The sequence below is a fragment of the Chiloscyllium plagiosum genome, chromosome 26, assembly GCF_004010195.1.
Source record: "Chiloscyllium plagiosum isolate BGI_BamShark_2017 chromosome 26, ASM401019v2, whole genome shotgun sequence".
NCBI classification, from domain to species: Eukaryota; Metazoa; Chordata; class Chondrichthyes; order Orectolobiformes; family Hemiscylliidae; genus Chiloscyllium; species Chiloscyllium plagiosum.
The window spans coordinates 49,959,869-49,972,316 of record NC_057735.1 but is presented as its reverse complement, the minus strand read 5'-3'; the positions used below and the strand labels follow the sequence as shown (position 1 = coordinate 49,972,316).

Sequence of the window (12,448 nt, the reverse complement as noted above, 5' to 3'; positions counted from 1 at the left end):
TTGAGTCATAGAGATGTACCACACGGGAACAGACCCTTTGCTCCAACTCAATCACATCGACCGGATATTCTAGCCTAATCTAGTCCCATTTGCCAGCACTTGACCCATATTCCTCTCAACCTTTCCTAATCATATACCCATCCAGATGCCTTTGAAATGTAATTGTACCAGTCTCCACCACTCCCTCTGGCAGCTCATTCCATACATGCACCACCCTCTGCATGAAAACGTTGTCCCCTAGGTCCCTTTTAAACCTCTCCCCCCTCACCCTGGTGTCTAAGATTTTTGAATTTACAGCATTCAATCCATGTAAACACAGGATAATGTTTCAAGGAGATTCCCTTGATCAGAAGTGGCAGTCAGGTCAAATCAGAATCTGCTCGTTACAGGAATAAGCAAAACAAGGAGGGGAGAAACAAACAAGCTTAAGATCAATAGTTCAGATACACCAAACTACTTTCTCAAAGTAATAGGTTTGACAACTTGCAAATTGATTTCAATAGTGCACGCCTGGTTGGGTTTCGTTTTGTTTTTTTTTGGGGGTGGGGGGGCGGGGGAGGATGGTGGATGGTTGATATTCCTTCTCTACCTATGACCTTTTGCTTTGTGTTTTGGTCAGTCTTCCAAAGCAGCTGTCATGAGTTAAACACATTTAAGATGTAAACTGCTTTTCAGATTTTCCTGGTTTTCCATATCAAATTTTAAGCCAGAGAATCATGGCTCATCTATGAGTGAGTGCAGCTTGACCAATAGTGTCCAATACCAATGTAATTTAAGCAGTCTATATCGAATTGAAACATTTAGAACGGACACGAGAGCTAATCACCCACACTAGTACATAGGTATAACATGGAGATATGGAACTCTGGAAGTTGCTAAAAACGCACTAGATAAGAGAGTCAGGTCAGGAGGTGTCGAAGGTACTAAAGGACTTTTCTGCAGTGGTGGGAGGAGGGGCAAAAGAACAATAGTGATCAGGCAATATTTCAAAGATGAAATGTAATGGTGGAAATTGACAGAATCAAGCATCTAGCACCCTCTGACAATGGCAAAATGTGGGGTAATCATTACACAATCTACAAAACCACTAAATTCTAGTGAATCTTTCCTTGAGTGAAATTAGAGAAACTGTTTAAAAACAAGGGGTTTCCCATTTAAGGCAGAGAAGTGAAAGTTTCTTCTCACAAACAAATGTTAGCATTTACAATTAGGACTGCATAGTCTAGAGTTATTGGAAGCAAGCATAGAAGTCCTGGTAAGGCCAAAATCAGAATAGCCATGTTAATTGAATGGTGGAGAATGGTTTGATCTCACCTTTTTGAGGCAAGAAATTTCTGCTCATGTGTTTTGAATGGAAGATCCCTTACTTTAAAAAGGTTACCCAGTTCCATATTCTCTCACAAACAGAAACATCCTCTCAACATCAAACCTATTAAACCCCCACCATGGAAATTATGGCATTGCGATAAATATCACTTGATTAGTAATCCAGAATCCAAGGCTGATGACAAGAGGACATGGATTCAAATCCAACCATTGCAATGGTTACATTTTAATTCAGTAAGAACAAGAATTTAAAACGTTAGCAGACTGTCGATCATATAAACGCAGTGTTGTAAAATCCCATCTGGTTCTCAAGTCCTGCAGGGAACAAAATCTGACACCCTTAACTGGTCTGGCCTACGTGTGAATCCAGAACTGCAGCCATCTAGTTGACTTAGTGACCTTCTAGGCAACATGAGAGGAGTAGGAGTAGTAAGAATAAATGAGTAACACCCACATCTCCTGACAAAATAAAAATCATCCCTCATGCTTCAGAGCTTCAATTTAAGTTGTTTCGTTCTTGTAAAATTGTATTGCAACATTGAAGATTGAAACACTGAATGCAAAAAGGGAGACAGCCTTTGTACTGCTGTATAATTCTGACACAAAAGAAGGATTCCAATTACCAACCTGAGCCAGACACTTTGGACACCTCCAATCACCTTTAGGAACATCTTGTAGGGGTGGAATTAAACAGAAGGTGTGGTAACTGTCATCACAGCCGTCACACAGCAGAAGTCGATCCTCTTCATTACCTTGTCCACAGATCAGGCAAACATACAGATCCACCTACAAAAGGAACAAACATAATGCAGTCTGCCACACAGCCTCCTTCCACTACCTTTACTTCATCGAATCCTAACTCAACAGTTTACTTTCCATTCCACTGACATATTATTCCAGCTTTCCTAGAAAGGTTCGAAGCATTTCACATCAAAGTGTGGCAACAAATTCCTCCTCTCAGAGTAAGGGATTTTTCAGAATTTCACGTATTTGTTCCCGACCATTTTAAAATTATGGCCCTTATTTTGGACTACCCACTTATTAAAACATTTTTATGCCTATGCTTAAAACTGCTTATAATTTATTCAGTCTTGGTCTTCACTCTCTTCTCTAACTTAGTCATCCCCGATAGCTTTGCACTCTTACAACTAAAGTTTTACAGAGTCTATGCAAACCTCAATTTCAAAGAAAAAGGGCAGGCAAGCTCTAAATGCAAAGCACCAGTGACAGCAGATCCCATTTTTGCCAGCAGAAGATGGTGACAATGCATGGATTCTAAAGGGAAACAACAAAAATCTGAGCCATTTGAAATTTGTGACTAGATCAAACAGGCCTCAGCTTCACCGTTTCATGGGCTTTAATTTATTCCTAAAGATTATGCACCAGAACTAGCCAAGATGCCTTTACATCATGGGCATGTACCAGACAACACAAATGTTTTCCAAATGTTTTGCTGTGCATGCAAAAGCTTGAAAAATTCAGCCACGATATCAGTCTAATCTCATTGCTGACGATACTATTAAGTAGCACTTATTCAGCAATAACCTACTCAGTGAAGCTCAGTTTTGGTTCCACCAGGATTTCAGTCCAAATGTCATTACAGCCTTGGCACCAACAAGGTCTAAAGAGCTGAATTCCGAAAGAGAGAGTGACTGCCTTTAGCATCAACACAGCATTTGATTGAGCACAAAGGAACTTCAGTAAAACTGAAATCAATATGAATCAAGAGAAAACTCTGCTGGCTGAGATTTAAAAACAAGAAACTGTGGATGCTGGAAATGCAGAACAAAATAAATTAGAGGAACTCAGCAGATCTGACAGCATTTGTGGCATGAAGCAGAATGAATGTCAAGTCTTGGGAGTCTCCTTCAGAATAGTTCTAAAGATGGATAATTAGACGTAAAACATTAATTGCAATATCTTTCTTATTGGAGACTAATCATCTCAATCCCACAATATTGCCTAGGCAATTCGCGAGGGTTGTGCCCAAGGCCAACCATCCTCAAAGTTGCTTCAATGACTTGTGTTCAAATCATAAAAAAGGTCAGACAGCAAGAATGTTTGATGATTGCAGTGTTCTGTATCACTCGCAACTCCTCAGATAATGACATGACCCACATTTAGGCTTGGGCTGACAAATGCCAAACAGACATCACAAAATGCCAAGCAATGACATTGCCAACTAGAGAATCCAATCGATTCCCTTGAATATTCAATACCAATGCTATCACTAAACCACTGAATCCAAAATCAAAACTTGCAGGTTTATCATGATCATAAACTGAACCAGAGAGCCTCGTTAATACTGTGACTACAAAAGCAAGTCAGAGACCTTGAATTCAGCAGCAAGTAACATCCCTCCCAACTCCCAAAGCCTGACCATCATTTTCAAGGTACATGTCAACACTGTCATGGAATACCTTCCAGTAATGCTAGAGAAGATAATCATCCAACACTAAGCATCCTACTTGATCAGCATCCATTCAACAGATTAAACATTCACCAAGTTTCTCCGCTACAAACATACAGCAAACAGTGTGTACCATCTACAACATTCATTGATTCATTCCCCAAGATTCTTTCCAAAACAGTGATCTGTTGTTACCTAGGAAAGTAAGGACAATAGACACATGGGAATTAAGTCACTGTTCATTCAAAGTCACTGGGCCAACACCTTGAAACTCCTTCCCTGTTTATTTTCAGTCGCTCATGGGATGTGGGCATCACTAGCTGAGCCAGCATTTATTGCCCATCCCTAGATGCTGGTCATCAGCTGCCCTCTTGAACCGCAGTCCATGTGCTTCAGGAATACCCATAAATGTCATTAGCAAGAATGTTTCAGGATTTTGACCCTACCACAAAAATATCAAAGTCAAGATGGTGGGTGGCTTGGCAAGGAACTTCGAGATGGTCATGATCCCACGTAACTGCTGCCATTCCTGCTCCTTCTAGATGGCTGTGTTCATGGGATTGAAAGACACTGTCAAAGAATCTAACATTGAATGTATGCAGTGCATCTTGCAAATGGTACACACTGCTGCTATTAGCAGGGTTGAAGACAGCAGGACCCATTAAGTGTTACCCTGAATCATGTCAAGCTTCTTCAGTGTTGTTGGAACTGCAATCTGTCACACACCTGACTTGTGCCTTGTGGACAGGCTTTGGGAAGACAGGATGTGCATTACATGATATAGTATTCCTAGTCTCTCACTTCATCTTGCAGCTACTGTATTTATATGGCAAGTCTAGTTCAGCTCCCAGCCAATGGTATACTATAGATGTTAATAATGGGTGGGTAGCAATGGTAACACCATTGAATGTCATGGGGCAATGGTGAGATAGTCTCAGACAGGCCATTTGTTGACATGCACAGCTAGCAAATGTTATTTGTCACTTGTCAGCCCAAGCCTCCCTGCATTTAGACCTGGACAACTTCAGCACCTTAATAGTTGCAAATGGTGCTGAACTTTGTGCAATGAGAGAATATACCCACTTCTCAAAACTCGCCAATACCCAGTTCTGACCTTATGTCGATGGGAAGGTCACTGATGAAGCAGTTGAAGATAGTTGGGCCAAAGGCACTATCTTGAGGAACTCCTGCAGAGGCACCCCAGAGCTAGGATGACTGACCTCCATTAAACACAGACATTTTCCTATCTGCCAGGTATGACTTCTACTGGTCGAGACATTTGCCTTTTGATTTGATTGGATTTTGAGGGCTCCATGATACCAGATCTCAGTCAAATGCAGCCTTAAACAGCCAGTCTCACCTCAGCTCTTTTATTCAGCTCTTTTGTTCAGTTTGAAACAAGGCTGTAATGAGATCAGGAGTCCTGTGGTCCTGGAACTACCTAAACTGGGAGTCAGCAAGATTATTGCTCAGCAGGTGTTGCTCGATAACACTGCTGACAAGATCTTCCATCTCTTTACTGATGATAGAGAGCACGATAGGATACGAATTGGCCACATTGGATTTATGCTGCTTTTTGTTATAGGGTGTTGCTAGGCAATATGGTCATATAAGCTGACCATATAGGCAGATGCCAGTTTTGTAGCTGCAATGGAACAGCTCGAAAGAGGTGTGGCAAATTCTGGAGCACAAGTCTTCAGTGTTATTACCATAACGTTGTCAGGGCCGTTTGCAGTATCCAGTGTTTCCAGCAATTTCTTGCTATCACATGGAGTTAATTGAATTGGTTGAAGGCAAGCATCTATGACACTACAACCTTTGCTGGAGGCCAGGACTCACAATCTTCATCCAGAAGTGTGGAAAGACTAAAGCACTTGCAACAATGATCAGCTGGCTCCCCCATCATTGAGAATATAGATATTTGTGAGCCTCTCCCTCCAGTGAGTTATTTAATTGTCCACAAACATTTATGATTGGATGTGGCAAGACTGCAGACCTTCAATCTGATGAGTTTGCTGCATCTACTACTTGCTGCTTATGCTGGTTGGCATGCAAGTAGCCCTGTTTTGTAGCTTCACCTGTCAACACCTCGTGCTGCTCCTGGTATGACCTCCCACGCTCTTCATTGAACTAGGGTTGATCTCTTGGTTTGATGTTAATGACAAAAGTGGGGTCTATGGCCACTCTGAGGTTGTAGATTGTGTTCATATCAGATTGTTGAATGCTCACCACACCTCATGTCTTGAAATGCTTGAACTGTTTCAAGTGATTGTGCCAAACACAATGTAAGGATTTGAGAAGATTTATAGCTCAGGTGGAGATACTGGATGTAGGTTTGCTCACTGAGCTGGAAAGTTCGGTTTCAGATGTTACGTCACCATGCTAGCTAACATCAGTGAGCCTCTGGATGAAACACTTGTGGTATGGCCCGCTTTTTATTTACTTGTTTAGGTTTCGTTGAGTTGGTGACGGCATTGCCCGTGGTGACGCCATTTCCCGTTATTTTTCTCAGGGGTTCTTTCCTGTTCTTTTTCTCAGATCCCATGGGTGTTCCGTTGGTTTGTCTGTAAGTTTTGTTGTTGAAGTTAATATGGGTGGTAAGGTATCAAAAGGAACCAAGACAGAAGAGGATGAAATAATGTTCTCCTGTGACATAACAGCCCTGTTCATATCCATCGACGTCAACGTGGCCAAGGAAACACTGACTACACTATAAGAAGAACCAAAGACACATACACCAAACACCACCAACTTCATGAGCAAGGACAATATCGTCAAGCTACCTGTGCCTTACCCACCCACTTCACCTTCAACAACAAAACCTACAAACAAACCAAAAGAACACCCACGGGATCTCAGATATCAGGGTTTTAGCAGAAGCAGTAATGCAGGGACTCAAACAAACAGCTCGGTCAACCATTCAACCCAAACTTTGGGTCCGCTACACGGATGACACCTTTTTGTCATCACTAAACGAAACAAATTAGAGGAAACCTTCAAGACCACCAATAATCCCCTTACTAGCATAAAATTCACTAAAAAGAGAAGGAAAACAACAAACTGCCATTGCTAGATGTCGCAGTAGAGCGAACAGCCAATGGGGAACTTCAAACCAACGTCTACAGGAAAACACCACATACGGACCAAATACTGAACTACAGAAGTAACCATCCCAACATCCACAAACAAAGCTGCATTTGAACATTATTTCAACGAGCCACCACAAATGGTAGCGCAGTGGAAGTATGAAGAGCAAAGGAAGATCACCTATACAGTGTTTCCAAAAAGAACGGGTACCAAGTGAACACAGTCCACAGATTTCTCAGCAACAAACCCAAACAACAGACAAAACACGTCCAGAAACCCTAGCCACTTTCCCCTACATCAAAGACATCTCGGAAATGACTGCCAGGCTACTCAGATCATGGTAGCCCACAAACCTATCAACACACTAAAACAGTAGCTAATGAACTTGAAAGACCCGATACAGATAACAAGCAAAACTAATGTCATTTACAAAATACCTTGCAAGGACTGTAACAAACACTACAGGATACATGAACATCAACTAGCCACAAAAAGACATGACCCACTCTCCCTATCCTTACATACAGATGAGGAAGGACACCACTTCGACTAGTAACACATCCATCCTTGAACAAGCCAAAGAGAGACATATGTAAGAATTCCTAGAAGCATGGCATTCCCAACCAGAATTCTATCAACAAACACACTAACTTGGATCCCATTTACAACATCCTGAGAAAAAGAACAGGAAATGACATCACCAACCCAAGGAAACCTAAAATAAATAAAAAGTGGGCCATACCATCAGTGCTTCATTCAGAGGCTCACTGATGATGTTACCTAGGATGGTGATGAAACATTTGAAAACGAACCTTCCAGCTCAGCGAGCAAACCTACATCCAGAACAATGTAAGGTATTACCAATGCAAAGGCAGGATTTTGCAGTAATCACTCTTCCCAAAAATATCATGGACAGGTGCATCTGCTGCAGGCAGATTAGGGAAGATGAGATCAAGTGCTTTTACTTCTTGTTGGTTTCCATACCACCAACTGCAGACCCAGTCTAGCAGCATTGTTCTTTAGGAATAAACTAATTCAATTTGTAGTGCTGCTGCCAAGTCACTCTTAAGAGTCACAGCTATACAGCATGGAAACAAGATTCTTCAGTCAACTCACCCGTACCAACCAGATATCCCAAAAGTTTGTGCGAAGATTTGTAGCTCGGGTGCTCGTTGTTGTGGTTCTGTTCGCCAAGCAACAAAAACTTCCAGCTCGGCGAACAGAACCACAACGGATATCCCAAAAACTGATCAAGTCCCATTTACTAGCACTTGGCCCATATCTCTCTAAACCTTTCCTATTCGTGTACCCATCCAAGTGCCTTATAAATGTTGTAATTGTACCAACCTCTACCACCTTTTCTGGCAGCTCGCTCAATACATGTACCACCTCTGTGAGAGCACATGCTCCAGTGATTCCCAAATCGAGTGAATAAATCAATATTCATTCTTGCCCCAAGACTTTGAATTTCAGCCCATTTCAGGTGCAGCCCATCTTTGCAGCACAGCTCCTTAGTGTCCGTATTAGATTAAATTAACCCCTCTTTTTAAGATGTCTTTCAGCATAAGCAACTATTCACTGACCCCCCCAACCCCACCTACTCTCTCCTCCTCGCGAGCTGACACCACATAATCACACCTGCCCCTTCAGACACGATCCAACTAACCTCAGCCGAGCCTGCACCACCAAGACCCAACTCCATCGCTTGTCTACTCCCTTTCAGCACTCTAATTTACACTTGTGTAATTACCTGTCAATGGCCATCAGACCTTTAAATTACAACAGCTGACTGCTGTGAAAGGGGGTCTTGGTTTGCCTTCCCTACAGTTCTGTGCTACAAATTTCCAGTATAGGTCTAATTTACTTGTGAAAACTGGGTGACATGGGCAAGTTGGGCTGAAGAGTCTGTTTCCATGCTGTATGCCTCTCTGGCTCTAATGGAATTATGACTCCACATTTCTGCGGGAGCCCTGAGCACAATTTCCTTACAGAAATTAGCTTTTCTACTTGAGGGAGGGTGGGCTCAAGTATTCTGTCCGAATGATATTACTTAGGTTTTTGGAAAAATGTCTCATTCTTCATTCTAAAGACTAGGTCTAGTTGAGCAGCCCTGACAATGTCAATAAATACAAAAAAGTCCACCAGTCCTTTGTATAAACCAAGCAAGCATTAAGTATTAGGCAAATTATTAAGTAAAAAATGCAGTAAATCTGTCCCAAGAATATTAAAACCTATTACACAAAAATAGTTTTATTCTACTTACAATATTTGAGGTTGTCATATTCCTGTTGTTTCTGATTGGTCTGGCTCGCTCGGAATCAGTGGCACGATTCTCACTTCCCTCTTTCTTCATTCCATGCATATTGTACTTTTCTGGATTTTAATAAAAAGATATCTCATTCAGGACTAATGGAAACCTGAACACATTCTTTGCTGTATTGCTATGTTAACAGAAATAGAACACTTGTTATTGTTAACATCCAATGAACCTCCAGATCAAAGTGTACATTAGAGTACCAAATTTTACTGTGATATATCTCATTCTCATTCTCATATCAAATGAGAAACCCAAGTACACCATTCATTTCCTGTCACATAGCCAAAAAGTATTTTTAAAAATTAAGCATTTTGTGTGATGTTTTAGATTTATAGTCAAATTTACAAATTGGTCCTAAACAAATTTTGTGTCAGCATTCAAAGGGAAGGAATTGGTGGAGAATGGTCTCAGGGAAGTGGGTGTCAGATTTTTAAGCCAAGTTGCTATTAAAATGGAAGAGGTGTTATGTACCTTAAAAATATGAAGATGAGGAGGATCCAAGATGTTGGCGATCTGTTAGGTCGACTGTGCTGGGGCTCTGCATCAAAACCCAAGGAAGATGGGTTTTCACTCCATTGCCCCTCCCCTACCCCCCTTCACTAGACATAAGTCTGTTAAAATAACATTCAGAGTGCTTAGAACCTTTTAAATTCAGAAGATGAAGTCTAATAAAGGAAAGGGAGCCAAAGAATCCCAGCCAGCAAGGCACTCCCCAACAAAACAGGAGGCATCCACTACCAGTCCCGACTCCCACGGCAGCACCTTTGAACCTGTTGAACCAACAGAATCTAATCTCAGAGTCTGTTAAGCTCCAAGAGAGAATTGACTGTGCTGGAACAGCTGTATGCCATGCTAAAACAGCACGAACAGGAGATCCAAGCACTGGATTGACGCGTTGAGGCGGTCGAACAAAGGACCTCCACATCCGAAACTACGGCGGAGAATTCAGAGGGACGAATCTAAACACCACGTTCAGACCCTGTTGGATCAGGTTGACAGTCTCAAAGGTAGAGGTTGGAGGAAAAAAACTTACAATTTGCCCGGCTCCCGGAGCGTGAGCACTTGGCTCACTCCCGCAGCGCCTGGGGCTGGAGGTCGAGTCAGGCCAGGTGTGTGGGGAGTAGGCTACCAGATTGCAATGCACAGGGCCGGGTCAGGTAAAAAAAAACAAACTAAAAACAATTATGGACAATGGTGAGGGGCGGTTATTTCTTTTATAAGAATGAATGGGGTTGATGTATGGAGGGGACAGAATGAGCACCCACTGTTAACTCCCATGTGTGTAATTAATTGGTTTTCGGGTCTTGGTATTGCTTGGGTCTGGGGCATGGCCTTAGCTGGAAGGAACCAGGATGGTTGTAGGGTTTGGGACGAATGTCCCCTGTGGGCGAGGGGAAACATCTACAGCGGTTTGTTGTTATGTTTGTTTGGTTAAGTTAGGTGTAGTGGTTAGTTTTTTTAGTTCTAGTAATATTTGTAGAAATAGTTTTTAGATCTTATAAGTTCTGTGTTTTTTCCACGCAGCATGCCACGAATAAGCTTCTTATTCTCAGGGGACTGTGGGCTGCTGTGCGCCGTCACGGCTAATGGTTCATTTAGATGGTGCACTTGGAATATAAAAGGGAGCCACTCTCCGATTAAAAGAAAGAAGTGCTCTAAACCTTAGAAAAGAAATAGTTGACATTGCTCTGCTGCAGGAACACACTTAACTGACAGGGAACGTTTGAAGTTGCTGTAAAGAGGATTTGGCAGGGTATTCTTCCTCTTTCAACTCCAAAAGTAGAGGCAAGGCCAGATTAATATGAAGGAACCTTCCATTCCAAATAGTAGAACAAATCAAGGTTGAATACGGGCGGTTCATCATTCGCAAGGCCTTAATACAGAGGGAAACGTATGGCATCCTGGACATCTATTGTCCCCTGGCACACCAACATAAATTCTTAATTGACGCAATTTTTAAATTAATGGCTTTTGGGTGCACCGTAAGATCATAGGAGGAGACTTTAACAGTCGCATGGACCCAGAGGTAGACAGGATGCCATGGGGTCTCTCAGAAATGTCCCTGCAATCTAAACAGCTAGTGGACTTGTGCAGGCAATTAGGGCTAGTGGATGTGTGGAGATGTCTCCACCCTAATGGTAGGGATTTTACTTTTTACTCTAACCTGCACAAATGTCAAACAAGAATTGATAAGTTCTTTGCTCCATTGGTCTGTTTGGATTTGGTTTTCTTCTTGCAGGATTGTGAACGGAGCTATCTCAGACCATGTGCAGTGCACTTGGATGTCAAGATTAAGGGTAATGGAACAGATATGCGACACTGGTGCATGGACCCGTTCCTTTTGAACGATAGTAAATTTATAAAGTATCTCAAAAGAGAGCTCGGGGCGTTCTGGAACATCAATTCAGGTATGGCTAGTAATTCATCAGTGCTTTGGGAGACAGCCAAGGGGTACTTAAGGAATTTGATTATTCATATTCAGCAACCAGGGAAAAGCAGAAAGTGGAGCTCAAGGCCCAGCTAAAAGCAGCCGAGTCGGCATATTATGACAGACCATAATATGCTTATTTTGTTAAGTGGTTGGGAGTGCTATATAGTGACCTCAAGGCAGCTGTTCTTACAAATGACATTAGGTCAGATAAGTTTAGCATTGGAAAAGGCAGCCAACAAGGGTGCCCTCTCCCAACACTATTATTTACCTTAGTAATTGAACCATTGGCAGAGGTCATTTGGAAGGACCCTGAAATAGTGGCTCCAAAAGGTAGGAACAGGGGAGCACACAATTACTCTCTTTGCTGATGTTCACCTATTTTTGGCTAATCCGGACAAATTAAAGTATTCAGCATCTTCTAGGGATATAGAACAAACTTTACAAAGTCAGAAGCTTTGCCTGTGGGGGCTTGGTGGGAGTGCCTGACCTGGAGGATGGAACAGTTTCCCTTTCGATAGTCACAAAAAGGTTTTCTTTATCTGAGCATTTTTATTACCCCCTTTTTCCATCAGCTGTACATAGCTCGCTTTGTGCAATTGTTTGATAGGATAAGACAGAATTTTTGCAAGGTTTGTAGCTCAGGTTGAGATTTAGGGTGTAGGTTTGCTCGCTGAGCTGTAGGTTTGATATCCAGACGTTTCATTACCTGGCTAGGTAACATCATCAGTGGCGACCTCCAAGTGAAGTGAAGCTGTTGTCTCCTGCTTTCTATTTCGATCTTTCTCCTGGATGGGGTTCCTGGGGTTTGTGGTGATGTCATTTCCTGTTCGTTTGCTGAGGGGTTGATAGATGGCATCTAGATCTATGCGTTTGTTTA

General features: G+C 42.1%; 1 protein-coding gene across 2 annotated transcripts in view; it reads right to left on the bottom strand.

The window, feature by feature from the left end:
* The window catches only part of LOC122563341 (lysine-specific demethylase 5B-like), a 231,711-nt gene that overhangs the window by 157,626 nt on the left and 61,637 nt on the right, over positions 1-12,448 (bottom strand). For both annotated transcript variants that reach the window (XM_043717091.1, XM_043717092.1), the window contains exons 7-8: positions 9,087-9,196; positions 1,954-2,112 (exon numbers count right to left, since the gene is read on the bottom strand). In XM_043717091.1, coding sequence (XP_043573026.1) covers positions 1,954-2,112; positions 9,087-9,196 — 269 coding nt within the window. The remainder of the gene's footprint in view (positions 1-1,953; positions 2,113-9,086; positions 9,197-12,448) is intronic.